Genomic DNA, 27,028 nt, shown 5'->3' on the forward strand with positions numbered 1-27,028 from the left:
TATCGATAACCGAGGCTGCACGGAGATACCGTGACTAAGCGCGAAGCCAACTCGACATCATCAATCAAGATGTCAAAACGATGATATGATCTTTATTTGCATGATTCTACGGAGTAGTATCAATTTCGTGTATATTCGGAAGTGCACAGTAGGTAAGCAATATGGACAACCTTGGTTCGGATAAGTCATAATCTATTTGTCAAACCACACGGCCGCAGCTATGGGAGAAGCGCGAGTCCAAGAATAGAATAATCGAACGTAGAAACCAATCCTTTTTCTTTTTTATCTCTTACTGTCGCTGAGTTGAATCGAACAACGTATTACCAGGAGTACCCCATCTCCATGAATTCCTATGGAGGGCCTGCATCCGGCCCTGAATTGCCTCGCCAGTCTCATAAATCACCCTCAATCTCACACCAACACCGCGAACATCAATGCTATAGAATCAAACTAAAACTTGCGATGTACCTGACGATTTACCCATGGACGCCGACGATGATAAGATCTCGTCTCAAAGTCCGCGTCGTAGTCGTGGTCCGTCCTCATCGACTCCTCGGTGGAATACTCACACTTGCTGAAGAAGGTATCCTCGCAGCAGTCGAAGCGATCACAGCTCTCAAACCGAGTGAAGCTCTGTTGACACTTTACCGGTGCAGACGGATAATGGCTTCTCGGTCTTGGTGAGTCGCTGCCGGATATGTCAGGCTTGGGATGGGGATAGAATCTACATCTGCTTGCTGGGTAGGACTGGCCGTATGGATATCCAGGGAGACAGGTGCTTTCGGCTGTACATGTGCAGTATCTATCTAGAGAGCAGGGCTCTGGGCGGGAAGTGTCGCGTGCACAGCCTTGACAGGTGAAAGTCGGGGCGGAACAGCTGGGGATCTCACCCTGTTGCCCTTCCGAACCGCAAGGCCTTGGTTGTTGCACTCCAGAAGAGCAGGAGTTTGGGTTCTGCTGCGGTGGCTCTGGGATCCAGTGGTGGTTTTCTGCGTTGTTGCCATGTCCATGTCCGCATGGATAGGATTGTTTGTCGGGGATATTGCTAGAACAGCATGCTCGATCAGCCGTACCGTGGTCGGATGTCTGGAGGATATGTGATCCTGTACAGACGGGTCTGATCTTCTCTCCCTGGGCAAGACCAGTCCGGAGGGGTTTGCCGTGCCAGTACCAGGCATATGGAATAGAGGACTTATCTTGCTTCTCTTGCCTCATCTTGGGAAAAACCGATGTGTTGTGATTTGGACATGTGCTTGTTGGCTTAGGAGCATGCTTGATATATATCGGACCAGTACGGGCATTGTGGCCATGGCCATGCTACAGAGTCTTTCAGCAACAGACAAACAGAGCACCAAATCTTGATATGCATCTATGACTATTGATGATTGCTGCAGACAAAGACTTGTCATGAGGATACAGTGCCTGAGGCTTCATCATCAGACGCGGAGGTTGGTGATGGTGAGGCATGTTGGATGTATGACCGGTAAATGCCATCCACCTTGCCTTCATACCTTGCATCCCTTCTGCGTCTGATTAAGAGGTTGTACCATAATACTATGCACCATAGAAATCTCCTCCCCTTCCACCCTTTGTTCCAGCAAACAAACAAAATATTGCATCTTCATAGAGTCCAGCCATCTTGTGGGATTCATACAGAGTGTAATAAAAGGCGGCGTTTGACAGCACCAGTGACGCGATGGACGTGGCAGTAGGACAATATAGGTTTGTCTGGAGGGGTTATGTCCACACACTGTGGAAAGTCATTTACTCATGCCATACACCAATCACTGGTGGATAGATAGCAGTAGCTTTGTCGCTGATGTTCCTGAGATGAAATTCATTCAACCATAATCATCTATACCGCATGATAGATTTACGAGTCAATTATGATCTCACGCGTGCCCACATACACGCCTCCTCACAATGTTTTCTAATTGACTCGATGCCTCTGATGTAGGTAGGAAAGTAAGATACCTGTAAGGCTGCACCCATTCTTTGTGCGTTTGTGGATGCCCTGTATGGTAAAACCGCGTAAAAGTGGCTGGCAATGAAAACAGCCCAAGCCCAAGCCCCCAGACACTGGAGAGAGACCGTGTGATAATTCCACGCGCTGCCTGCCATTCGCCCGCCGCCTCAGTCCATTTTTCACAGCAACCAGGAACTTTCACCTTGAGACTCTCTGCGACTGACTTTACTCGATCTTCCTGATCTTGACCTGGATCGTCTATCCTCTTCTCCAAGGAATAATCAGTCTCTCGCATTTTATCAAGAGAAAAGGTTTGTGTCAACAGCTTCCTCAAACGTTGCCTCCAATACATCCTTTTGCAGCTTCTCCGGTCGGCTACTGATCTACTAGTCTTCTTCTAGCTACCTACATACTCTTTTGCTCTCGTGTCGTGCGTCGTTCTCCCACGCAAAACGTTCCCTTCAACTTTCCCAATCCGCCACCAGAACACTGAGAACCAACCCTCTCACACGATCGAGTTTTGTCCTGACTTGACTCCCTCTTCTTCGCTGAACCGGTGATTTACCTTCATCAGTCAGCCAATTGTTTTCCACAATGCCTACGCCACTTCCTTCGAGTTTTGCTTCGGCCGCTGCTGGCAATACCCAGGACGCTTCTAGCAGGAGAGGTGACGGAACTGCCGGTGGAGAATGGTATGCAATCATGTCTTATGTCCTCTGAGCGTTTCCCTGTCAAATACATATTTCATCTGCTATCCCCTTCGCGGTCCCTCTGCCCGCGGACGTGTCCTTACCTAACCTGAAACTTTCTTTGACAACTGATACCCTTGCCTTACCAGGTCTCGAACTCGCATGAACGGAGCAACACAGACTTTCCGCCGTCCGTCAGTCGCAACGAACCCTTCTCAAACGCGAGACCTCCCTCAAACTACATCTGCTACGCATCCGACGGTCGGTGCTTATACTCCCCCACACATGACCTCAAATCAATCCGGCGCAATCCGCAACGGGGCCGGCGAGAATCGTTATTCCAAAGAACAACTGTTGAGTCTCTACAAAGCTCAGCGTGAGTCGGGTACTCTAGGTAAAAACGTTGCGGATTACTTTATCGCCGACTGGAACCCTCACGTGGAGACTCCTCCCACCAACGGAGCATGGGGAAAGCGAGAGGATTCCAAGGATAATCCCTCGGGACCTGAGATTTGTTGGGATCACGGCGGGCAGGTGGAGCCTCTGGGCTTAGTGGATATGACTGATGATGAGAAAGAGGTTGGTTTTGTCTTTGTGTGCCCCCTTGGTTCTGAACACCTGAAGATCGCCCTTTTGATTCATGTTGGAACTTGCCGTGCTGAATCGTGTAGTTATTTTCCGCCTCGGTCAACTCTCCGCTCAAGCCTCCCCCGACCAGCGCCACCAAGGAAAATACCGGTGCTGCCACTGGAGGACGCAAGTCATCCATTTCGTATCCCCAGAGCCACATGAACAACTACAACACGTCTTCCCCCAGTTCCGCGCGCCCCGGCCCTAGGCGTCGGGAGACCGGCGAATCTGTGAGTAACGCCATGTCTCCTACCACCAGTGGCTCCCGTTTCTTCCGCGACGAACCGACCACCTCTACCCCGCCTCCGTCTCTATTGCGCCGCAAAACCGATTTTCGCGAGACTACGTCTACCTCCAAGTGGGATCAGAAGGATAAGGAAGCTCCTGCCCGTGACGGTGGCTCTGGAGAAGTAGCCTCTCCGTTTGGTTCTCTGAAACGGAGCGCCACTAATCCTACAGCTGCTGCGACTGGGGCTCCAAGCTCTCCATGGGGCACCGCTTCGCAAAGCGCTAGCTTTTCGCCCATGGGTGCCTTTGGGGCCTTCTCCTTGGGAACGAGCGCTGCTCAAACTCCAACTACAGAGAAGAAGCCGGGCTTTGGAAGTGTGCGCGGAGAGAGTCGCCTCAAGGGCTTATTCTCCAAGGATAGCTCAGAGGATATTTCGGCCTCCATCAAGGAGAAGCCTTCTCTCAGCAACTTGGAGCGTTTGGCCGAAGACCAGGAGGAGAAACGCTCGCAGTCACCCTGGGGGGAAACCGTTAAGACACGCACTGGCCGCAGTGAGACGAACCCATTTGCAGAGGACACTCGCAGTGGAAGCGCTGCCCTTGGAGGATCTCAGGACGCGAGCGCGCCGTCCCAGACCGCGGACCAGCTGGGCTTCTCCGCATTTGGAATGACATCGAGTATTCCGGGCTTCAGAGAGCTAATGCAGAGCCACGAAAATTCTCGCAACCCCACGCCGAGCTTACTCCAAGGCCAGGAACCTACTAGCCCGACCAACACCAATCCTTACCAAAGCCCGCAGGGCGAACGGATCGACGCTGATGATGTCGAGACCGACGGATCGGACATTCAGAACACCCACCACCCTGGCCTTTCGGGTCTTCGAGATTCGGCCGGTCCATTCAGCTCGATGCGAAGAATAGGGTCGGGCATGGATCTTCCTTCTATCGACCGTAGCCAGACTTCCAGTGCCGCAGGCAACCGCAGCTATTCTGGTCTCGGCGGTCTCGGCGGCCTTCCTACTCTGGGAGGCGCTTCGGCTTGGTCTTCTGGCGTTGTTGGGACTCCTACTCGAGAGAGGTCCGCCTTCTCTACCGGCTTCGGTGATCCCATCTTCGGCACCATGGCTGATCTTCAGTCACCTAGTCTGTCAACGCTGGGAGGCGGTGGCATCTTCAGCCCTGGTATTACGGGTACTGGCAGTATTGGCCGCTCCAGCAAGCTAGGCTCTCTTTTCCCCCCAGCAATGCAGGAGCAGATGCAAGGGGATCAAGCCAGACAAGGCAGTTTGGAGGATGGTTCTCAACATCAAGGTAGGTCTAACTATGCTCCTATATAGATTTTCCAATACACTGACCCTTTTTGTGAAGAAGTCTCACAAGGAGACAAAGCTGGTCAACCGACGACAACCTCAACGTCCCAGACTCCTGTCTCTGCGATCGGTTCCGTTCCGGCCTCTATGGCTTCCGAAGCACCACAACCGAGTCAAACTCCAGGACAGTCCGGAAGCAACGCTGGGTCTGTGCCTCCTGCCCAACAACGGACCATGGTGATGCCCGACCGAATGCGCTGGATTTACCGTGATCCTCAGGGTAACATTCAAGGTCCATGGACCGGGTTGGAAATGCACGACTGGTTCAAGGCTGGCTTTTTCAGCCCCGATCTGCAGATCAAGAAGCTCGAAGATCCAGAGTTTGAACCATTGGCGCAGCTGGTGCGACGCATTGGGAACTCTCGCGAGCCCTTCCTCGTACCTCAGATCGGAATTCCTCATGGACCCGACCCCAACGCTGGTGCTCCTTGGACCGGATCCACCACCGCGCAGCCTCCCTTCCCTGGCAGCTTCCCGAGTTTTGGTACCACCTTAACCGCCGAGCAGCAGAACGCTCTGGAGCGTCGGAAGCAAGAGGAACAGTATTTGATGGCCAGACAGAAGGAGCATCTCGCTCAGCAGCAGGCGATGATGAAGCAGATGCAGTTGCAAGGCGCCGTCCATCCTGGCATCCACCCTCAACTTCAGCATCATTCCAGCGCCCACAGCCTTCACAGCCAGCCTAGCTTTGGCAGCATTGCTTCACCCATTGGATTCCAGCCATCTCCGATTCAGGGGCCAATGCAGCAGCAGCCGCCTCAGTCTGTGGCTGGTTTCTTCGATGCAGCAGCACCCTTGAGGCAGGGCCCGCAGATGGTCGGAGCCGATCTGGTCAATAGCCCGCATCAACTTGCGCCGCTCCTTGATCGCTTGAACATCAGTCGTCCGGATCCGTTCGCATTTGGCAGCCCGTCCTCTTTTGCGGCTCGGCAGCCGGACAATCTCTTTCATTCCCAACAAGTAGCCACGATGTTGCAAGACCGTGCCCGGCTACAGCAGGAACAAGAACAGTTTGACAGTACTCAGGGAGAAGGCATTTTCGAGCAGCAGGCCCGCGAAGACCGGCTGCGTCAGTTTCATGCACTGAGAGCGCAGGAAGGCGATTTCGGCATGCAAAATGCTCAAGGTCATCCTTCCCATCATGCTACCGAACCTTCCCAGCAGCAGGAAATGGCACCCATCGGTTCTCCTCAGAAGACCGGTACCAGCTCTGGTGTTGTTGACCAGGGCACCGCACCAAGCGAGGAAGCCCCGCTCACTCTGTCTCAACAAGTCCAGAAAGCTGCATCCGCTCAGAGACAGCAGCAGGAACAGCAGGAGCAGCAGCAGCAGCAGCAGCAGCAGAATGAGCAGTCTCACGCCGACTCTGCGTGGGGCGCCAAAGACGACACCGCTATGCCCCCTCCGCCTTCTGCGTCGCCGCTCCCCGCTCCTGCCGCACAGCGTAACCGTCAGAATGTCGCCGAGTCCCTGGCAGCGAACTCGCGGTCGCAGACGCAGACCCCTGTCGAGGCTCCCACCACGTCCATCGCGCCTTGGGCCAGAGGGGGTAACGAAATGCCCAAGGGACCTTCGTTGAAGGAGATTCAAGAGGCGGAGGCTCGTAATGCTGCTCAGAGGGAAGAAATGGCCGCTGCCGCTCGTCGTGCGCAACTCCTTGCCGAGCAGGAGCGTTTGAGCCAAGCGCAAGCGCAAGCCCCCGGTCTTCCATCCACCGCCAACTGGGCCAGTGCTGGATCTCCGGCTACTCCGACGTCCACCGGTTCCGTCTGGAACAACAAGGGTCAGGCCACTACCACTGGTGGTGGGGCAAAGAAGACGCTTGCTCAGATCCAGAAGGAAGAGGAGGCCCGCAAGCAACGCCTGGCGGCTGCCGCGGCCGCTGCTCAGACCGCAGCTGTTTCTCCACCCGCGACATCGACCGGCAAGCGGTATGCGGATCTCGCCAGCAAGGCTCCTGCGACAGCCCCTGTTGCCGCAGTCAGCTCCGGTGCTTGGACTACCGTGGGCGCCGGCGGAAAGCCCAAACCTCCTCCTGCCGCACCATCTGGTCCCCGCGCTACCAGCGGTAATGTTCCACCGGCCGCATCGCCCGCCAAGCCCCGGGCCGTACCCGTAGCCTCTCCCCGACCTGTAGCTGTCGGTAGCGCCCCGCCGTCAAACGCCAACCGCGCCCTGGAGGAGTTTACCAAATGGGCCAAGTTGTCTTTGGGTAAGGGGCTGAACAGCAATATCAATGGTGAGTTCTGCATCTATGCAATCATCGAGAACAAACAACTGATGGTGATTTTAGTGGATGACTTCGTGCAACAATTGCTCCTCTTGCCTGCCGAGGCGGAGATTATCTCGGACTCGGTGTATGCCAACTCGCAGACGCTGGATGGTCGGCGATTTGCGGAGGAGTTCATTCGCCGCCGCAAGCTAGCAGATAAGGGCATTGTTGACCCCGTAGCACCCAGCGCCCTTGCGGACCAGAAGAATGCTGCCGGGGGTGGATGGAGTGAAGTGGCCAAGAAGGGATCGTCCAATGCGCACCGCGAAGAGGAGAGTAGTAACGCAGCGTTCAAGGTGGTGGCCCCCCGTAAGAAGGGCAAACGGTGAATGATGAACCTGTACATGGGCTGTGTGATGTCGAGAATACACGATGGATCCAGTATCCTGTTGCTCCTGTGCGTAGATATGAGATCTACAGCCTATTTGGGTATGCGCGTTGTTCGCAGCTGGGCTTGTCTTCGGCTCGTGTAGTCCATTCAGAATAAATCGTCAAACTCTCTCGTTCAATTACGTCAAGTGCGTCCTGTGGCACTTGTTAGAGCTTCTCACGGACTGTGTCCGCAGTATGATTGATTATCTGGTTGTGATGTGCGAAACCCGACGATATCCGCAGTACCACGATTGCGCTGCTACAGACACCCTTCATGGTAATGGATTGTAATAACTGAGCTGAACTGATTTCTATTTGCGAAGAGTCAGTGCACTGCTGTAAACTCACTATCCCATGTCATCAATAGGGCGTAAGTTGTATGACTCACTTGGCGGGGCCTGCGTGACTCCATCCAAGATCCTCGGATTCGTACGGAGTTGTTTATCTTCTCTCATCCTCTGCTGGTTCTGCCATTCCCTCTGATTCCCCTCCAGATTCTAACTATAGGGATTCTTCTTGAACAAAATGTCCGCTCCCACACCCTTTGGTGCCTCTATGGCAAAATCTCACTTCATGTTCGACCCCGACTTCAAAAACCTCAATCATGGCAGGTTCCCTTCGAGTCGAGAGTTTCATTGACCTCACTAACACCTTCCCTTCCCCCAGGCTCGTTTGGCACATATCCCGTTGCAGTGCAGACAGCTCTGCGACACTTCCAATCGCAAGTGGAGGCCCGTCCGGATCCGTTCATCCGGCACATCCAGCCCCAATTGATAGACGAAGCCCGCCGCGCCGTGGCCTCGCTGCTCAATGTGCCCACCAACGAGTGCGTGTTCGTCAAGAACGCCTCGACGGGCGTCAACACCGTCCTGCGCAACCTTGTCTTCAAGCAGGGCGATGTGCTGGTGTATTTCGACACCGTGTACGGCGCTGTCGAGAAGACCCTTGTCTCGCTGACTGAGACCACGCCGCTGCAGCTGCGCAAGGTCCAGTACCAGTTCCCCATTAGCCATGACGAGCTGGTGCGGAAGTTCCTGGAGGTCGTGGCGAGTGCTACGGCGGAGGGGTTGACGGTTCGTGTTGCGGTGTTTGATACGATTGTCAGTTTGCCTGGCGTGCGGTTCCCGTTTGAGCGGTTGATCGAGGCGTGTCGCGCCGAGGGGATCTTGAGCGTTGTGGACGGGGCACATGGGATCGGGCAGATTCCCCTGGATCTGGGTGCTTTGCAGCCGGATTTCTTCACGACGAATTGTCACAAGTGGGTTTTTTTTTTTTTTTTTTTTTTTTTTTTTTTTTTTTTTTCTCAACCTTTGACTCGAGTTGTTCCATACTAATGATGTGATTAAGGTGGCTGTATACCCCCCGCGGCAGCGCCATCCTCTACGTCCCCCTTCGCAACCAGCATCTCATCCGGACCACTCTCCCCACTTCCTGGGGCTTCATCCCATCCCCGGACTCCCCCACCACCGCGCCCTCGCTCATGCGCAGCAGCGGCTCGGGCAAGTCCGCCTTCGAGGAGCTCTTCGAGTTCGTCGCGACCACCGACGACACGGCGTACCTGTGTGTTCCGGCAGCGCTGAAATTCCGCTCCCAGGTCTGCGGCGGCGAGGACCGCATCTACGCTTACCTGGAGAAGCTGGCGATGGAGGCCGGGGACATTGTTGCCGCGGCGCTGGGCACGGAGGTGATGCAGGAGCCCGGCTTGAAGCCCGGAGAGGTCAGTCAGCTGCGCCGCTGTGCCATGGCGACCGTGCGGCTGCCGTTTGCCGTGTCTGGTAGTGAGCAGGATCCGAAGACGGCCTCGGCTCGATTGACGCTGCAGGCTGCGCAGGCCGCGGAGGTTGCTGGGGAGATCCAGAAGGCGTTGGTGCGGGACTATGGGACCTTTGTGCCTGTGTTTGCGCACGGCGGGTGGTTGTGGACCCGGCTGAGTGCGCAGGTTTACTTGGAGAAGAGCGATTTCGAGTGGCTTGCAGGTGTGCTGAACGAGCTATGCAACAAGCTGGTGAAGAAGTTTGCCGAGCCAAAGTTGTGATGGTGATATTTCCTACGTGTATATACTTCCTTAGGTGTATATATATATATATATATATATCTCTACATGAATTCTGCGTCAGCAACTGCCTAGGAACGGCTGTACACCCTCCTTCCATCAAAGTATGTCTCGCACACCGAGGCCTCCAGCAGCTTCTCGGCCTCCCACTCCATCTCCAGGACTGCAAAATCCGCCTTCTTCCCGACCTCCAGGCTCCCCGTGAACCCATCCGCAAAGCACGAGTACGCCGAGCCGGCCGTCGCCGCCGAAACCGCCTGCAGCAGCGACAGCTTGAACTGCGGGTTTACCGTCACAGTTGACTCCGGCTCCCTCGCCGACCGCCGCGTTGTCGCCGTATACAGATTCCTCAGCGGCAGGTGCGGCGCCGTCGGCGAGTCCGTCCCAATGGCCAGCGGCGCCCGGTGGGCCGCAAACTCGGCATACGCAAACGCACGCGCGCATCGCTCCTCGCCCAGCAGCCGCGGCCACGCACGCAGAATCGCCGGGTCCGCATGCACCGGCTGCACCGAGGCCGTGATCCCCAGCTGGCCCAGCCGCGCCGCGTCCTCAGGCGCCGTCAGCTCCAGATGCTCGATGCGATGCCGCCGGCCGGGCGTGCCCACCGCGGCCAGCGTGTCGATTGCCAGCCGCACCGTCGCATCGCCGATCGCATGCAGCGCGCACTGCAGGCCCGCAGCGTCCGCCTTGGCCACTACGGCCCGCAGCATGTCGGCCGGCCACAGCGGCTCGCAGTTCGTCGGCCCGTCACCATCGGCAGTCGCAGCAGCAGCAGCAGCATACGGCAGCAGCAGCGCCGCGGTGCACGCATCCACCACCCCGTCGCAGATGACCTTGATGCCCGCGATGCGGAAATCCGGCGATGAGCGCGCATTATACACCGCATGCAGCTCGATCGCGCGGTCCACCTGCGACAGACACTCCTCCACCGTCGCCGCCGGCGTGATAATCCAATGCGCCGCCAGCCGCAGCGACACCTTTTCGGTCTGTCGCAGCGCCAGCATCGTCCCCCACACGTTCTCGTCCGTCGCCATCTCCACCACCCCGGTATACCCCGCCGCATTGTACGCGCGCACGGCACTCCGCACAAACTCCATCTTCTCCTCCGCCGTCGCGACCCGCGCCACATGCGGCCACACGATATTCACCGCCGCCGCCTCGGAGAGTAACCCGCTCGGCTGTCCGTCTTCCCCGCGGTGGATGACCCCGCCTGCCGGGTCAGGCGTGTCCGCGACGCCGAGCTCGCGCAGCGCGGCGGTGTTGCACCATGCGCTGTGCAGGTCTTTCGAGTCGATGAAGATGGGCCGGGGGTCGAGGTCGTCGAGCATGCTGGCGAGCGCCTGCCCGTCTGTCATGGAGTGCATCCACCCGCGGCAGAAGAGGCGGGGGGCGTGCGGGAGCTGTGCGGCGGCGGTCTTGATGGTAGAGCGGATGTCGGAGAGGGATCTGCAGTGCCCGAGGTCGATTTTGGAGAGGCCTGCGCCGAACAGGAGGAGATGCATGTGTCTTTTGTCTTTGTGTTAGTTGCGAGCGTAGCGAAACCATAAGGGAAGCGTAGTGTCGCGTTCTTATTGAACAGATGAATGAGGGAGACATACCCATCAATGAACCCCGGGATGACGGTTCGTCGGTGCAGGTCTACGACCTCGACGCCTGGTGCTTGTTTTGCTTGTGCGACGGACTCGTCGTTCTCAGCGCCAATGTATGCTATCTTGTCGTCCTCGACGACCATGCAGCCCAGGACGGGCTCCGATTGTGAGCTCCCGTTGCCTCGGACGATGAGGCCATTGGTGAAGACGGTTTTCATATTGCAGTGAATGACGAAATAATGACCAACGTTGAAAAAGAAATTATGAAAGAAAGACAAGACTCGTATATATAGTCTTCTGGAGCGATGTCCAAGCTGTCATCCACAAGGCGTGGCGGGGGCGGGGGCCCGTGGAGCTTCGTGTTGTGGAGAATTACTTTTTAATAAACCTAATTCAAGGGTCGAATTGGTCAGTCGAGTGATGGACTGGGATTGAATGAGACTGGTGCTGCAGTCGCTACTGACACGAGACATTCTGCTGGTATTGGATGGTGTTGAGGATATATTCAGCAACGCTGGAGTCGTTATTTACATCAATGCACGGGCTCATCCCATGCTCATGCTAATCAAGCCCCGGATAATGATAAAAAAGAGTATTCATCAGTCAGACCCAATGTACCTAGGAGCCGTAGCCTATAAAGACTTAACCCAAGTTCGGATGCTTCATGAATGAGCGATTAGCTGCCCCCAAAATGACTCCTAACCCACCCGGTAAACCCTCCGTTGCCACCACCGCTACTGCTACCTTCATTGTGACTGGATTGGCCTTGGTTATGCTCGTTTGATTCTGACGTGTTCCACGACGGATGTTCACCCCATGTGGGAGGGGCCTGTTCGCTATGCTGAGCTAGACCACTACTACGACGGCGCTCGGGAGATGGAGGTTCAGGACTGTCGTTAATGACAACAGGATCCTGCCTGGTTCCTTCAGCTCTGTAAATTGGTCAGTATCACTATCGACAACCCATGAAGTATACTTACTGTGGGATATCAATCCCCCTGCGACAATGCGGACATGTATTATGCTGGCTTAACCAGGCTTCAATGCAGGGATAGTGAAACCAGTGTTTGCAATGTAAGACAGCGACTTCCGTGCCTAGTTCGACTTGCTCCATGCAAATCGAGCACTCTGCTTTGCCATCACTGCCTAGCATCTCCTCATCGACTTTCTTCTTCGGCAGGGCCCGAATAGCGCTTTGCGGAGCCGGGGGAGCCCCAGTTCGATTGAGATTCTGGTCGATCAACTGCGAGATAACCCGGTCCAGTTCCTCCTGCGAGTACACCGCATCCCCGTGTCGATCGAAGTTGAGCAGAGTCGAAAGCATGGCCAGGGGATTCGGACCCGTCATCACACGCACTCCTCCACCTTCCATACCGCCCCCAAAGTCGGCGCGAAACAGTTCGAGGATACTATCAAAGGAAGTCAGCCATGGACCATAAACACTAAACGAAAATGGCGACGTACTCTCCGAGGGTGCCGAAAGGTGGTGCCATCGGCTGCGGACCATCCGCATCTCGCGCAAATAGCCTGCCAGTTGCACGGAATTCGGGTGACTCACTCCGCGCACGATGCTCGTCGGCGACCGTTTCATTCTCCTGACCGGTGGCGTTCCGATTTTGGTTTTGATTCTGGTTCTGATCCTGATTCTGGCCATGCCGGTAGGTGTCGGCCAACCCGTGGAATATAGTGTCCAAGCTGCGCACCACCGGTATCAATGGGTCTATGGGCATTTGTCTTTGGTCCATGGATCGGCCCATGTGAAAGCCGCCGCCACCCAAAGTGGTGGTGGTGGTTGTGAAAGTAAACCGGCCATCGGGGGACCTATATGTACGACGTGAGAACCCCGGCCGCCATGTGTTGTCGTCTCCTCCATAGCCCTCTTCATTTGCCCAGGGGTTATGATCGGCCCAAGGGTTGACGTTGGGTTGATTATTCTCTTCGCGGGGTGGGGAGTCATTCGTGGGTCGAGAGGAGGAGTCTTCCGTATCAGGCGGGATTTCAATCTGATATCGACGATTAGCAGAGATCCAAAAGATGCCGAGCACGTAACTGGGGTTCGTACAATCTCTGTGAAATCAGACTGGCAGTGAGGACAGTCCAACCCATTAGCAGCATTTTTCAGCCAAACTCCACCACACGCATGACAGAACATGCGGTCCCCCGCATCAGCCATAGCAACGTTGTCCATGACGTTATACGAAGGAAGAAAAGTCTAACAGATGTTGAGAAAAATCCGATGAAATAACTATGTAAATCCCGAGAGGTAGAAACAATGCGAAGAGTACCGGCAGGTCAGACAGTTGGAATCTCGCGTGTCGTATTCCTTAGGATCTCTGAATCATCCAGAAACATATTGACAGCAGGGCGACTGTTTCCCTTCACCAGGTGAAGCTATGCATGATCTCCATAAGAATGACCTGATAGTAAAGGATGATAATAAAAGAAGAGCAAATGACTTGCCAAAGAATGCAATAGATGCGGCCGAGGAAGAAGAGTGAGTGGAGCACGTCAGGCGAACAATACAGGCCGATGTGCGGCGGCGGATGACGTCTGACTGCTGATTCAACGGGTGGCGGACTGCCTGACAGCTTCATTCATATTTCCACAGCCAGCCACATTCTATAGACAGCTTTGATTATTGGATTGGATTCAGGTACCAACGCAGACGACAGACAGCAGTGTACTGTACACATAATTCATCCAGCATTCCTTGAAGGATCAAAAAATCTCCCAGTGGTCCTGCGCGCTCAAACAACAGACAAACGCCCCATATGCTAAATAAAAATAAAGCCCGGACAAATGAGGAGGAGAATCATGATATATACACGATGTTCAAAACCGAAGAGCCAATCCCGCTCATCGTCTCTTTGCGGCACCCTTGAAGACAAGACCGCCTACTATTCCAGCGGCCAGAGCCAGGCCACCCACGATCGCAATGCCCATCAGACCCTCTTTGGAGACCTTGTCATCGATCAGCGAACCGAGGCTGGCAGCTTGCAGGTTCCCTGGTTCCTTCTCCAGCAGCAGATCATTGTATCGCCGGGCTTCGCCGTAGTTTCCGAGCTTGTAGTTCCCCAAGGCCAAGTAGTAGAGACATTCGCGTCGTCGCTCTGGGGCAGCGCGGAAGATTTCTGACAGAAGACGGACGCCCTCTTGCTGGTCCGTCCGAGCGTTGGATTTGATCAAGCCCTATCTTGTCAGCCGGTAGACTGGAAACAGAATAGCAGTCGGCATACCCATGCGTAGTTGAATTTCGTCTGGATTCCAACATAGTCACCCTCCTTCTCGTACTGGGCCCGCAAGACTTGGAGCTCTGCTGGTTTCAACGGACTAGAATCAGGGTAGTTTAGCGTGGGCATAGCGATCGACAGCCGGATAATGCTAACCTTTCAGCGTCCGCAGCATCTAAGGAAGCAAGATGGTCAGGTCAGTTTCGATACTTCCCAAGGAGAAATGATTGTAGCCTTGGATAAGACATACAGGGTAGGTTGGATCCCATCGTGGGGTAGAGATATTCGTGAGAGTGTAGATCGGATTAGAGCAAAGGAGCTAGGTATATTGGTATACAAGCAGATCAGAAACCTCAACAGAGAGATTATTTTTCACTGAGTAAAGAAGCATCCAATCTAGTCAACTCCATTCTTAGCAGGTCATCACGATGTTTCGTCACCCACCAACATGTGGCTGTGTCACCACACGTGTGGCGCTGGTGGCTGTTGCTCCCCCAACAGCGAACCATCAACAGTCCATATCTCCATGGTCTTGATCCATCAACACGATCCAAAGAACAACGACCGGCTGTGACATTTCTCCCCATTATACAAAATGTTGCTCGACGAGGACCCCGCGACAGTATGTTTTGGAAGATGTTTTTCCGGATTCAGACTAACAACCGCAGCTCATCCACCACACCATCGGCAACTTCAATATCCAACCGGACAAACAAGCCGTCACCCGCATCAATGACTCCCTATCTACATTGCAACAATCTCGCGAGCTCCGTATGCGCGATGCCGAGTCGGCACTCCGTAAACTCTCCCGTAACTTGCATGCCCTGACCGCGCAACATGAGGAAGCCGTGTCCTCACACGACTCGGCAAAGCACGCTGCGCAGATGGTTGAGCTCGACACGAAGAAATTCCGGATCGCCAAGGCCGCAACAGAGCTGGAGATTGAGAGCGAGAGGCTGGAAGGCGAGCTAGAGATGCTCAAGGAGAGACTGGCTGAGTTGGAAGCGCAGGGGCTCGAGGGCGACGAAGCTACGCGGAGAGAGAGGGAGGCCGATGATGCGACTATGTGGGTGGTGCTTCTCTGTTTTTACTGGAGAGTTCTGACTGATTATGCGACAGACTTCGCCTCAAAATCTACCGGTCCTTGGGCATTGATATCGAGGCGGACGAGGCCGGCAACTTCAGCAAGGCCGTTATTCGCAACAGTCGCAAGGGAGACGTCCACGTGGTCAATATGGACCCCAAGTTCTCGCGTTTTTTCTATGCCAATTACTTTTGGTCAACCATGCAGGGTTGAGTTGTGCAATCTGGTTATGGCGTTTGGTTTTCTCCCAGGTTGACCTGAGGCGTACAGGATTTGAGTCACGGGATATGACGATGCGGCGCTTGTGACTTTTGTTTTTGCATTTCGCCTTTTATTGCTTGATATACCCAGGGATTTGTTTATATTGTCAATCGGATATACCGTTCTTCAACCGTGGCCATTGACTAGATTGTACCTCGTCACAGTCGAGCAGATGAGGTCATGCTGAACTTTCAGTGTTCTCAGCAGGCGTTTGTAGCCTGTTGCGCAGCAGCTGCAGGACCTTGGACCTATCCGTCTCGGTCAGAGTAGTGCACGTACCAGCTCCTAACAAGAGCGGCTTCTCGTCAGGATACAGCTGCTGTACAAGATCCAATAATTCTCCTCTACGCGCCGCGGACATCTCAGAGTCAGCATCCCATAGCCGTAGCCACTCATTCTGCCGCTGCATCATCAGATCCTCGACCTGATCCATAGAAGGCAATTCAGACCCATCCCAGGTCAATCTGATCCTTCTGCCCAACGCACCAACCCCATACACCATCTCCACCCCCAATGCCCCCAGACCTAGATCCTCAGCGCAACCATTCCACAGCGCCTGATGCAGCTCTCCGTTTCGCTCAACCATCATCCACAGAAGCGGATATGCACTTCGCGCCATCGCATCCCGAACCCCCTTCGTCGCCTCACGAGGGCCAACCAAAATTCCGATCTTCGTCCCCGTGCGCCACCCCACAGGTGACCGGCGGAACGTCCCTTCGAGCTCCCGGACGAGATTCGGGCCCAGCTTTGTCTTGAGGGCCTTGCATTGCACGAATACGCGTAGGGGATGCTCGTGTTGCGGGAGGTGCCAGGTGCCTACGAGGTCGACACCTGCATCGTCACGACCTCCGACTCGGTGAAGAGAGAAGGCGAAGTGCCGGAGGGTTTGCTGAACTGTGTATTCGTAGTGAGTGCCTATGTAGGTAGTGCTTGTCGTCGGGAGGGCGGTCCGCTCTGCGTGGGCGAGGAAGGATGCGAGGTCATTGTGGTGTTGCGATGGCGAGGGCGGAGGAGAAGGAAGCTTGAAAAGGCGGCGAGTGAAGGGGTCGAGCTGGCGATGGAATGGACTGGCTGAGAAATTGCGCCGGAAGAGTTTGGTGAGAAGATGGATCCGATTCATATCAAGCCATCCGATGGTTGGTTGTGAAGCTAGAGGAAACTATCTCTGTTCTACTTCTGACCGCATCACCGCTTTGGCTTCTCCGCATTCACACTCATTTCTCCAACTATCTTTCTAATCTCGCCCTACATCAACAGACCTCGCCGAGAAGGGCTTTACTTCCCTACCTACCCTTACTCAACCACGTATCAACCGCAAAATGGCCGACATCCTAACCCAACTCCAGACCTGCCTAGACCAGGTACCTCACCCCATCCACCCCCAAACATCCCCCTCCAAAACCACCGACCTAACCCGCACCTCAACAGCTCGCAACCCAATTCTACGCCACGATAGGCTACTTAAGCACGTACCACGACAACTCTCCCGCAATCCCACCCCCAGACGTCCCAGACGCCGCTCCAGCCCTCGCCAAAATCCCCAAGAACTCCACCGCGCCGCCAGTCCCCGCCGGCGCACCGGTTCCCGCGCTGTCCCAGGCCTCCCCCCCGGCCCAGAATCCCGCGCATGGCGCCGCAGGCGCAGGCACAAGCGTAGGCGAGGGCGCGCAAACGCCCGGCCCAGCAGCGGGCGCAGGTGCGGACCCGAACCTGCCGGCGCCGGATAGTCCGCGGACGTTTGCGAGTCGTCAGCGGGAGCTCGCGCGGGATTTAATCATCAAGGAGCAGCAGATTGAGTATCTGATATCGGTGTTGCCGGGGATTGATAGCTCCGAGGCGGAGCAGGAGAAGCGGATTCGGGAGCTGGAGGGGGAGTTGAGGCAGGTAGAGGAGGAGCGGGAACTGAAGATGAGGGAGTTGAAGAGGTTGAGGAGGACACTGGAGAATGTGCTGACGGCAGTTGAGACGGGGTTATATGGGGATCGGGAGCTACTCGAGAAATATGCTTGATGTCTTGCTGACTTTGGCCTGTCCAGCGCGGGACGCACAATTGAATCTGGAGTGCTCTACGCCACATATGAACAGGTATACCAATCGGTTATGAGAAGATGTATGATTCAATGCTAGAGTACCAAAAGTGTATGTCTTTATGATCCCGCGCCCGTCCGCCCAGTGTATAGCATCAAAAGAAAATGACCATTACCATGAAAAATGAGGACCTGCGTCCAGCCGTCTTGTGTAGTGTCCTGTATATCTTCCCTCAAGGGACGCGTCTATGCGTCTGCAGAATGGTGTGTAGCTTCTTTTTCCACAGCGCATATGCAAAAATGAAAGACTGCAGAAAGAGAAACATGAAACGAAGCCCAGGGTAACTGTCAAACGCCAAAATCCAATGTTCGGGTATCAAAATCCATCCTCCTTGCTGTCCAGGTCAAAGAGAAAGCCACTGCAAATCACAAAGGCGGATCATTTGAAGAGACTTCTATATTCTCTCATCCGCTGCTCCTGAATTTCTTTCTTGTCGAGTTTGCCACGGTTCATGCTCATGTCTGCCAACTGTTGCTTCTTCTTGGCAAGCTCGAAGATCTTCTCCTCTATACTCCCCTTCATGATAAACTGAACTGTGGTCACCTCGCGCGTTTGACCCAGTCGGTGCACCCGATCGATCGCCTGGGCCACAGCTGCAGGATTATACTGAGGTTCCATGATATACACTTTCGAAGCAGAAGTCAAGTTCAATCCGACACCGCCAGCACCGATCGTGGCTAGTAAGATAGTGGTGTTGTCGTTGGTATGGAAATCCTCTAGAGCTTTGTTACGAGCTGCGAGCGACATAGTCCCGTCTAAGCGTGTGAATCCCGTCATGCCACGATCTTTCAATGCAATCTCGATCAAGTCAAGATGAGAGGTCCAGGCCGAGAATACCACGCTCTTGATTGGGGGCTCAGCGTTTAGTCTCTTGCTCTCCTCTGCAGATTCGGAGAGATGAGCCAAAAGCGCCTTGGTCTTCGTGTGTGGTCCTTCGTACTCGCCAAGGGTTTTGGGTTGCCTTCGGCTCTGCTTTGCTTGTTCGTGCTCCGTCAAGTACTCCTCAAGTCCTTCGACAGTGATGGTCGAATACGAGATAGGGATCCAACCGTCACAAACCTGGCATTTTATTGTATTCGTAGGTTCGACGTGACCATCAAAAACTTGTTTCCATCCGGAGAAGCAGTCGGGACAAACTACGTCAAAGCATGGTAGCACTATCGCCATTGGAGCTTTTCGATCCGTCACACCAGTGTCCGATCCGGGCTCTTCCAACCGCTTGCCACACATGGCACATGCGTCGGCCGACGATTCCTGCATGAGATTGAACATCTCGTACGCCTTCCTGTCAATCACACCGGCAGATTGGCCCGTTCCTTCTTCGAGATCAATCGCGTCCTGCACGCTAATTCCTTTGATCCGCCGACGATCATCGCTATCGAGAAGCTCTTTGCCGTGTGCACTGATCTGTCGCAAGATCATCATTGCTTTGAGAATATGATGGTACATTCGTCCCTTCATCTTCGTCTTGTCCTCTCCTGCAATCACCCTCATCATGACATTAGACTCCTTCCGGAAGAATTCATGCAGCTGCTTCTCCTTTTCAGAGAACTCGAGCGTGATAATCTTGTCATGCCGAGGAGGAATGTCAATCTTATCTTTGACCCGACGTAGAGTAAAGGAGTCAACGAGCACACGCAAGCTTGCGAGAACTGTCGCGTCACCTGTCTTGAACCGACTAAGAATATGCATGCCAAATCGGGCTCGATCATCGTAGGGGACCAATCCAAGAAACTTGGTAACGGAAAGAAGGTCTTCAAGGCGATTCTGGATGGGAGTACCGGTCACGGACCAGCGTCGCTGAGCGTTTAGCTTGAATATTGCTTGCGTCTGGGCAGCACTTTGCTCTCGGATGTTGTGCGCTTCGTCCAAAACAATACGAAACAAATTCATCTTCGTCAAAGGACTTACGCCCCGCTTGGATCCTCTCTGAGACAGTTCGGATAGCACAATGCTGTAGGTTGTGATCACCACGTCGTAGCTCGACAGTTCGTCCACATCGTTGGTTCTGGAGGAGCCGTGGAACACGTAGTATGAGATGGCATTTTCCTTCAAATGCTCTTTGATCTGTGAAACCCAGTTGTTGACAGTACTGAGAGGAACGACTAAAAGAGTGGTCTTGCAGTTGCGAATACCAGGTAGGCTTCGCACAATGTCGGGCTCCGGTATTTTCGTCGCCCATTCATGAGCCTGATGCAAAGAGGAAACAACGAGCGAAAGAATGCTCAATGTCTTTCCAAGACCCATCATATCTGCTAATAAGCCTCCTAAGCTCTGAGGCGGCTCTTCGTCGAGGACAATGCCGCTGATGATTTCGCGATACCGCTTGACCCCATTTGCGCGATATTCTATCCTCCAAAGGGAATTGTTATCCTCCTCTTTGGGACCAAACTTGCGTGGCTTCTCTTTCTCAGTCATGAACCATAGAGCTTGCTTTTGATGGCGGAGGAGTGGCGTCAACACCGAATCCGGGGGCTCCATTTCCGGAAGATTCTGCGCGCTCTGAAGCTGATCGAACATCTTCATGACCGCATCGTTGACCTCTTCCGCGGTCCGAACCTCGTAGCTAACACCCGTTCGGCCCCTCGCAGCTATTGATGGTAAGAAGGAGGCCGCCTGAGCTCGCCGCCGCTCAGCATGCGGATTGAACACTGGTACTCCTTGTTCAACAGAGAACGGTGTCCCAAGCCAAACATTGTGCTGCCCGAGGTGCTTGCCAACCAGCTCAGCATCTTTCCTCAGACCGTAGAGATTGATCGACGCTCTATAGAGAGCAGAGCAGGGGGCCCATGGCATTTCACCAGGCAGCCTTCTGCGAACGTCTAATCGCGCTGTCATGTCAACTTTGAGAGCCTGCGAGTCGAGCAATGGGACAATCACAGCTGCAGTTTTCGCGTCAACTGCACCAAAGATCTTCCCATGCGGATCCGAAACATCAATTCTGTAGCTGTTCCGATCTGGGTGTCTATGTACGCCCAGCTTTATTGAAGGCCAATCGTGCGCCGAGTCGCCAAAGATATTTTGTGCAGCAGGTTTGGGCACAATTTGTGCTTGTATCATCGCATTATCCACCTTTCCATAGCATACCCGCTGGACACTGAGATTGTTCGACCCGGTGACCTGCAAGTCGTCGTCATCATTAGTAGCACCAGTCGAATCTGTGCATGACCCTGTCAGCATACAATCATCAATAATCTCAGAACCGTAGGATATTTTCTCACCGATGGTCAGATCAACCACACTTGGTGTCGCCGGGGAGGAATAATCAGACTTCCCCTTGTCCTCTTTCATATATTTGCCCAACTGAGTGTCCCCGGTGATGGTAATCGGCCCATTCCTGCCTGTCTTCGATGCTTCCTTGTCATTCTCCCTTTTGATCTTTTTGTAAGGCTGGTGGACCCGTTTCTCCACCCCGTACATATCCTCGATGAGGCTGGCGTGGCGCGCTTCAACGTCACTATCGAGGTGATCCGAGTTCCGTTTCCAGTCATTATCGTCCTCGGACTGTGCGCTCATAAACTCAATCTCTGGTGCAGGCCCATTCCTGGCTGGCCGGCGTGGCGATGAGCTCGCACTGCCCTCTTCTTGCGATCGGACCGACTCCGTCTGCGACCCCGAGTTCGATTTCGGACTGACCTTGGATGACCGTTGGCGGCGCTGCGGGTTGAGAAGCTGATGTGCAGCGGAAACTGTCCCAGCTGGCGCGGCAGTCGTTGGGGCACTACGAGGTGATGCGCTGGTACTTTGCTGGCCTGTTCCGTCGACAAGTAAGTCATTTGGATCCAAGTACTCGGGGTCCTCTGGCGGAGAGGAGCATCGACTGGATGATGGGAAGAAAAACAAGGGTTCATCAGGCGCTTCATTCTGCGCGCTTATGTGGGAATCTGGCGACGCATATGAAATCTCTGGGTCGTTACCATTCTTCTGAAGTTGTTTTCTGTAGGCCTTGGGATCCAGGAGCATGGCGGCGTGGGACGCCATAGTCCGTTCTTCCGCCTATGCGGGTGTCCGAGCCTCTCAAACGGGAGGGCAGATCGTTGTTCTGGGTACACTAGCCAAGTCCAGTCCGGGATAGAAGATTCCAGGAGGGTTGGTGAACATAGAGCTAGATACAGGTTGCGGAGCACGTATGCGAAGAGGGGATAAGAAGGGCATATGACTTGGGATGTGGAGAATGAGAGAGGAAAAGCGTTAGCAAAGCATGGAAAAGAATCCCGACAAGAGTCTTGTCAGCATCCACCCATAGCCAACTGAGTCTCAGATCGTCAAGAGGCTCTATCCGAAGAGAGAGAAGAAGCAGAAGGATGCTTGAGCAACGGTAGGCCATGACCTCACTCATACTGGTGTTTCTCCCTCGATCGCATATCGCGCATGCCAAGGCGCCGATAAGACAGGGCTTATCAAAGCAGCCTCACCTGCAGCACACCGTCACTTCACCTCACAGACACCTAGAAAATCCACCTAGCATTGAAGGACTGAGTTATTGGTATCATCTTAATATTAGTCTCATTATATGCTACATTGCCTGTCACGTACACATCCGACCATATCCTCAAGATAGGAGTATTAACCGAGGAGCCGGCGCAAATTCTATATACAACTAAGATTTCTCCCAGGCCAATGCTGCCTCTTGCAGCACAAGGACATCTCATCCCAGATTGCCAAGAAAAACAACGCTAATTGAGAGAGGAAGTAATGTTAAAGTGATGATGGAGGTGGTTTTAGGTCTAAACAGAAGAAGAAGGGGGGGGGAAGGGGGGGGGGGGGGTAAGGAGATCCGAAAGCGAAGGATTCTCCGGAAGGACAAGGTGAAGGAGGAAGGGTGTTTAGCGCGATGAAAAAAGATTGGTTACAGTTAGCACCAAGTAAAGACGGGGTTTTTGCTCTTCACAGCTTCTAGCCGCTCAACAATGACCTTGCGTTGGTTCCCTTCCATACCCTCAGCAGCTGCATAGCCGAGGTCGCCTTCGAGGTCGTCACTGCCCCAGACAAATTGCGCGTGACCATGCGCACTTGACATGGAGCTCTGTTTGCGATGACGTTTGTGGTCGGGTCTGGGAGGGAGAGGAGCCCAATTCCGATCCGTGTCTCTACCAAGACCAAGACCATCAACACTGTCACGGCCTAGTGTGACGGGGCTACGATCCTGCGTTGGCCCCTCCTCATGTTCTCGGCCGCGCGAAAGCTCAAATCGATTCGGATTCGGGAGCTCGCTCGGAGGGGAATGAAGGCCTAAAAGGTCATGTTGTGGTTGCGACGGCAGAGACATGGCAGCGCCAATGTCCATTTCCTCATTGTCTGGATCGTAATCGTCATGTCGGTCGTCACTGTCATAGCGCCTCATCTTACGCTTTTGAGCATCGGTGGATGGCTGTCCACGAAGGGGGATAGCGACCGGAACATCTACCAAATCATCCCATACACAGACTCTAGTCCTTCGCGTCAGTTCCAAGGGGCCATGGTCCGGATGCTTCAAAGTTTCAACGACATTCCAGGCTTGTCCCTTCATGACTGCAATCTGCCTTGCGAACATGCTCTCCTTAAAATCGGCGTCTTGCGAAAAGACACGCCGAAGTGCCATCTGCGTCCCACTCCACCAGGCTGTGGATGTTAGAAGTGGTAAGAAATGGTCCCTGGTCTTCTGAGAGAAGGGCTGGCCGATTAGAGAAACAGGGAGAAACAGCCAGCCAAAAGGGAAGCTTCGCCACTGTGTCAAATTAGCAAATCTTAGCTGAAGACGGGGGAAGACAATATAACTTACGGCATCCGGATGCTTCCACGGCCACGACAGACTGTTGTCGATAGCCCCGATCTGAATAGTCGCCTGTGGCTCCGTTGAATTGAGCGGTGTTCCAGTGCGACTCACTGCAACCATAGTCTCATGCCGTCTATACGGATAGGATGCGGATGCGGTGCCAGTCCTCCCAGGACTGGTGGAAACAGGACGAGCTGGAGGCATGTGCTCGTCATCATCGTCGTCCTGTTGTCTCCCGTTGGACTTGGGCGGCTCGGCAACAATAGAAACGTCCTCTGTCTTCCAGTCGATTTTGATCATCCAGTTGTCCAACCCACGATCGGTATTGCGCATGATATAGTCCAAAATAACCAGTTTCTCCAATTCCTCTCTGAAGGATTGCTTCAGCTGTTCAGTCCAGTAAAAGCGTCGCTCCCCACTCTCGTCCCGCGGCGCTGGAGATGACGCATAGTTGTTTTCATCGTCCTCGTCTTCATCGTCCGAGTGTATCCCCGACGGACGACAAGCCTCGTTCCAAGGTCGCTTCTTACGCTTTGGAGCGTCCTCGGCACGAAACCCAGTGTTGGTCTGGTCTGGCCAGGGATGATCGCGCAGAAAGAGGTTCGCATCCTTGTAACCCTTCAAGAAAACCTGGAAGCTACCTGCCTTTGGAGGAAGCGGTTTCTTGCCCATCCAAGCCTTTCGTCGATCCCAGAAGTCGTAGTAGAAAGATTTCGAGGATAGATATACAATATCGGTGTATGGAACGAGGTTGGTCCGTAATCGAGAGTCGAGAACATATGCTGCAGCCTCTGAGACATACGAAAGATTAGGGATCAAGCATGCACGGCCAAAGAAGCAGGGGAATAAGTTCCTGTGTAGCCACTTGGTCCATTTCGGATTGCGAGATGCGTAAGGCTCCTCATCCTTTGGCTTGAAGACGCCTACAATCTTCCCTTCACTGTTGCGGGCAAAATAACTTCCCGAGCTACCCTGGGATATCATTCGAGGATGCACCCCCAACTCAATGGCGGTACGGACACTTTCAACAACGGCCTCAAATTCCTCTCGCGCTTGTCGCTGCGCCCGTTCAACTTCCTCCGACTCGAGAGCTTCAGCAGAAATCGGTCTGACACCATCTGGTGGTTGGAAAACAGAATGGTAGATCTCAAGTTTCTCTTCTTCCAGTGTCTTCCCTTTGACTCTGTTGATCTTGAATTTTGAAGCAAAGTCCTCGGCCCAACGCTCGAGACGCGCATTGATGGCCTTAATGTCGACGCCAGAGTTTCGGCGCCCACGGGGGTAGTGTCCACTTGATCTCCGTCGGTGTCCTGGTGGCGAAGAGAAGGCAGGAGTCATCTGGGCTCGAGCGGAGATCGGGGCGTATCGTGAGGCGGATTGCGATATCGTACCGGAAGGGCCGTGCAAATCATCCTCATCCTCCGAATAATAGTATGCATCGTTCGATCTATCTTCTTCCTCCTGAGCAAGACGGGCATAACCGGACGTCGCGGGGCGATTTTTAGGCATGATGGAGGTAGATTTGTCTCAGCAAGCCCGGGAGGCAAACCGCGTTGGGCTCATCTGAAGCAGAAAAGCGAGGAAGAAAAAGAAACACGAAAGTCTAGAACAATAGAAGAGAATAGAAAGGACAAGAATGAAAGAAAGAAAGACAAGATTAAAGACACTCAAGGCATTAGTAACTCTACTGATGCAGTCGAGAAGGAAGAAAAGGGTTACCTGGAGTTTAGTCTCGTTGGATCGCCGCCGCGATGATCCTTTGGATGAACAATTGGTTTACCGTATGGTTACAAATCAGGGACCAATCCAGCCTGAGTCAGCCACAGCTGGAATAAAATTACAGTACTGCACCGCCACAAGCCTATCCCGTGTAGCTCCACTTGCAGAAGAGCTTAAACAAAACCCCTGAAATTAGAGACAACCAGTCAGCAGTTAAGCTAGGATAACAAAAGTAAGTAGATAGGTAGTCACCTCGATTGCTACCGCAGGTATGTAGTGACCTTGATGAAGTATTGTATTAAAAACTGGAAACTAAGGGAGATGTTGCACCGAGTGTCACTTTGTACAGTCCATACTACATTTCCAGCCAGTATTTCAGTTTCCTCTACACTGAAGTGAGCAGAGACAAGGGGTCTGAATGCTATCTACTCATGACCTTTACAGGAACACTTGGTCAGTCTCAAGTTTGTTGACTTCTGACGCGAAAGGATGTCTTATGAAGCCACTCAAACTGGGGAAAGGATCGTATGTGCGCTTAAAGCATGTTGTAAGCCCGTGACACAGAGGATGGAGTATGCTGCCTCGATGCCTTGATGCCTCGATACCTTGATGCTTCAAAGATCGAGGCACCTTCTATTCTGGAATATCAATTCATTCCTACATTTCGCACCATGTCAGGGCCAAAGCCGGAGCCATTTCATTCTGGATCTCCAGGAATGATCAAGGGATTTCAATGTAGCTCATTCATTGCTCGAGTGTACGCATAGTTTCGAGCTGAGGTTATGCGCCCCTGCAAACATGTGGGAGAAAGGGGAACGCAGGGGCATGAATAATAACATCGTTACCATCTGGGCCCTCGCTTCTTATCCTAGGTTGGCATGCCCTGCATGCTGCGTTGATGAGCAATAGCTCTAATGTTTTTCGATGTAAGAAGTGCCTTTCCAAGCCGTCCATCCACGTTCATGATCCGAAGTAAAAATTGAAGTACACTAAACCTAGGTTTGGATATACCGAACACACCAGACAGGACATTGGTCCGGAGGAAAAGCCCAGAAGGCGCAGACGAGTATCAGTAATGATAGCTTTACAACACTCAACGATTAATTGAAAGGTGTATTTTGCCAAGCAACTGTCCCGAAAAGTGATTGCGATAAATAATCGATAGCCTTCGAGACGCGCGATAGGCTAGATAGCAGTTCCGATAATACTACCCACTTCCTCTCTGGATTTCCACCGTCTCGTGTAACTCTTCCCTGTAGGAGGTCCTCTTATTCTTGTCTTCATACCATCTTCCTTCCAGTTCCAATCTGCTCTCACGGATTCTTTTATAGTGATTTGTCGTCGCTCTTTTGCCTGTCTCTCCTTCGTCGTCCTCGTTGGGTGCACCTTGGCACACACTCGTCTGAGATCTTTCGTTCCCCGACCATTTCCTGTTTACAAAATCAGGAAAAAGCTACGAGCTCATCTGTCAGTTCGTTTTTGTATAATTTCTGCTTCTCCGAGGATCTGAAAGACATTTCACCTCATCCATTCCCCTTTCCCGACGAGGCTGGACTCCCTGCGTTACTGGCACGAGAAACTCTCCGATAGACGCATACAACCCATCAGCACACCCGATCTCCTCTTCCCTGCCTCCACCATCTGCAATTCGGTCGACATAGACCGAATTTATAGCAAATCTCCACTACTCCCTACACGGTGGCTTCAATTCTTTTCCGGGCG

General features: G+C 53.5%; 11 protein-coding genes across 11 annotated transcripts; 4 read left to right on the forward strand and 7 right to left on the reverse strand.

Annotated features, from left to right (window-relative positions):
- Nucleotides 1–446: 446 nt before the first annotated feature.
- AFUA_2G13280 (uncharacterized protein) lies at nucleotides 447–1,625 on the reverse strand. The gene has a single exon (XM_750568.2). The coding sequence runs from the start codon at nucleotides 1,213–1,215 to the stop codon at nucleotides 451–453; it is 765 nt and encodes a 254-aa protein (XP_755661.1). The 5' UTR covers nucleotides 1,216–1,625; the 3' UTR covers nucleotides 447–450.
- A 484-nt stretch (nucleotides 1,626–2,109) lies between these two features.
- AFUA_2G13290 (GYF domain-containing protein) lies at nucleotides 2,110–7,820 on the forward strand. Its single transcript, XM_001481621.2, has 6 exons — nucleotides 2,110–2,277; nucleotides 2,368–2,658; nucleotides 2,805–3,234; nucleotides 3,327–4,824; nucleotides 4,882–7,122; nucleotides 7,177–7,820. Exons 2-6 carry the CDS (start codon nucleotides 2,561–2,563, stop codon nucleotides 7,482–7,484), a joined length of 4,575 nt encoding a protein of 1,524 aa, XP_001481671.1. The 5' UTR covers nucleotides 2,110–2,277; nucleotides 2,368–2,560; the 3' UTR covers nucleotides 7,485–7,820.
- A 103-nt stretch (nucleotides 7,821–7,923) lies between these two features.
- On the forward strand, nucleotides 7,924–9,562 carry AFUA_2G13295 (putative aminotransferase family protein (LolT); the record flags this gene model as incomplete). The annotated part of the gene is made up of 3 exons (XM_001481622.2): nucleotides 7,924–8,134; nucleotides 8,194–8,785; nucleotides 8,875–9,562. Exons 1-3 carry the CDS (start codon nucleotides 8,053–8,055, stop codon nucleotides 9,560–9,562), a joined length of 1,362 nt encoding a protein of 453 aa, XP_001481672.1. The 5' UTR covers nucleotides 7,924–8,052.
- Nucleotides 9,563–9,651: 89 nt separating this feature from the next.
- On the reverse strand, nucleotides 9,652–11,501 carry AFUA_2G13300 (amidohydrolase; the record flags this gene model as incomplete). The annotated part of the gene is made up of 2 exons (XM_750570.2): nucleotides 11,179–11,501; nucleotides 9,652–11,086 (listed from the first exon to the last, which is right to left on the reverse strand). The coding sequence occupies exons 1-2, from the start codon at nucleotides 11,385–11,387 to the stop codon at nucleotides 9,652–9,654; spliced, it is 1,644 nt and encodes a 547-aa protein (XP_755663.1). The 5' UTR covers nucleotides 11,388–11,501.
- Nucleotides 11,502–11,845: 344 nt separating this feature from the next.
- On the reverse strand, nucleotides 11,846–13,342 carry AFUA_2G13310 (putative RING finger domain protein; the record flags this gene model as incomplete). The annotated part of the gene is made up of 4 exons (XM_750571.1): nucleotides 11,846–12,101; nucleotides 12,150–12,578; nucleotides 12,634–13,172; nucleotides 13,232–13,342. The coding sequence occupies 4 exons, from the start codon at nucleotides 13,340–13,342 to the stop codon at nucleotides 11,846–11,848; spliced, it is 1,335 nt and encodes a 444-aa protein (XP_755664.1).
- Nucleotides 13,343–14,025: 683 nt separating this feature from the next.
- fis1 (mitochondrial fission 1 protein) lies at nucleotides 14,026–14,528 on the reverse strand (the record flags this gene model as incomplete). The annotated part of the gene is made up of 2 exons (XM_750572.1): nucleotides 14,026–14,358; nucleotides 14,406–14,528. 2 exons carry the CDS (start codon nucleotides 14,526–14,528, stop codon nucleotides 14,026–14,028), a joined length of 456 nt encoding a protein of 151 aa, XP_755665.1.
- Nucleotides 14,529–14,994: 466 nt separating this feature from the next.
- Nucleotides 14,995–15,696, forward strand: spc24 (kinetochore Spc24 family protein; the record flags this gene model as incomplete). Its single annotated transcript, XM_750573.2, has 3 exons — nucleotides 14,995–15,021; nucleotides 15,068–15,465; nucleotides 15,519–15,696. The coding sequence occupies 3 exons, from the start codon at nucleotides 14,995–14,997 to the stop codon at nucleotides 15,694–15,696; spliced, it is 603 nt and encodes a 200-aa protein (XP_755666.2).
- A 226-nt stretch (nucleotides 15,697–15,922) lies between these two features.
- On the reverse strand, nucleotides 15,923–16,864 carry AFUA_2G13340 (uncharacterized protein; the record flags this gene model as incomplete). Its single annotated transcript, XM_750574.1, has 1 exon — nucleotides 15,923–16,864. One exon carries the CDS (start codon nucleotides 16,862–16,864, stop codon nucleotides 15,923–15,925), a length of 942 nt encoding a protein of 313 aa, XP_755667.1.
- Nucleotides 16,865–16,964: 100 nt separating this feature from the next.
- srb7 (med21 domain-containing protein) lies at nucleotides 16,965–17,754 on the forward strand (the record flags this gene model as incomplete). Its single annotated transcript, XM_750575.2, has 2 exons — nucleotides 16,965–17,105; nucleotides 17,173–17,754. The coding sequence occupies exons 1-2, from the start codon at nucleotides 17,064–17,066 to the stop codon at nucleotides 17,752–17,754; spliced, it is 624 nt and encodes a 207-aa protein (XP_755668.1). The 5' UTR covers nucleotides 16,965–17,063.
- A 456-nt stretch (nucleotides 17,755–18,210) lies between these two features.
- AFUA_2G13360 (DEAD/DEAH box helicase) lies at nucleotides 18,211–22,256 on the reverse strand (the record flags this gene model as incomplete). The annotated part of the gene is made up of 2 exons (XM_077804185.1): nucleotides 21,054–22,256; nucleotides 18,211–20,990 (listed from the first exon to the last, which is right to left on the reverse strand). The coding sequence occupies exons 1-2, from the start codon at nucleotides 21,811–21,813 to the stop codon at nucleotides 18,211–18,213; spliced, it is 3,540 nt and encodes a 1,179-aa protein (XP_077660347.1). The 5' UTR covers nucleotides 21,814–22,256.
- A 341-nt stretch (nucleotides 22,257–22,597) lies between these two features.
- On the reverse strand, nucleotides 22,598–25,404 carry AFUA_2G13370 (1-phosphatidylinositol 4-kinase LSB6). Its single transcript, XM_077804186.1, has 2 exons — nucleotides 23,594–25,404; nucleotides 22,598–23,539 (listed from the first exon to the last, which is right to left on the reverse strand). The coding sequence occupies exons 1-2, from the start codon at nucleotides 25,094–25,096 to the stop codon at nucleotides 22,688–22,690; spliced, it is 2,355 nt and encodes a 784-aa protein (XP_077660348.1). The 5' UTR covers nucleotides 25,097–25,404; the 3' UTR covers nucleotides 22,598–22,687.
- Between the last annotated feature and the right edge of the window lie 1,624 nt (nucleotides 25,405–27,028).

This window comes from Aspergillus fumigatus, chromosome 2 (assembly GCF_000002655.1).
Source record: "Aspergillus fumigatus Af293 chromosome 2, whole genome shotgun sequence".
In the NCBI taxonomy this organism is placed as follows: domain Eukaryota; kingdom Fungi; phylum Ascomycota; class Eurotiomycetes; order Eurotiales; family Aspergillaceae; genus Aspergillus; species Aspergillus fumigatus.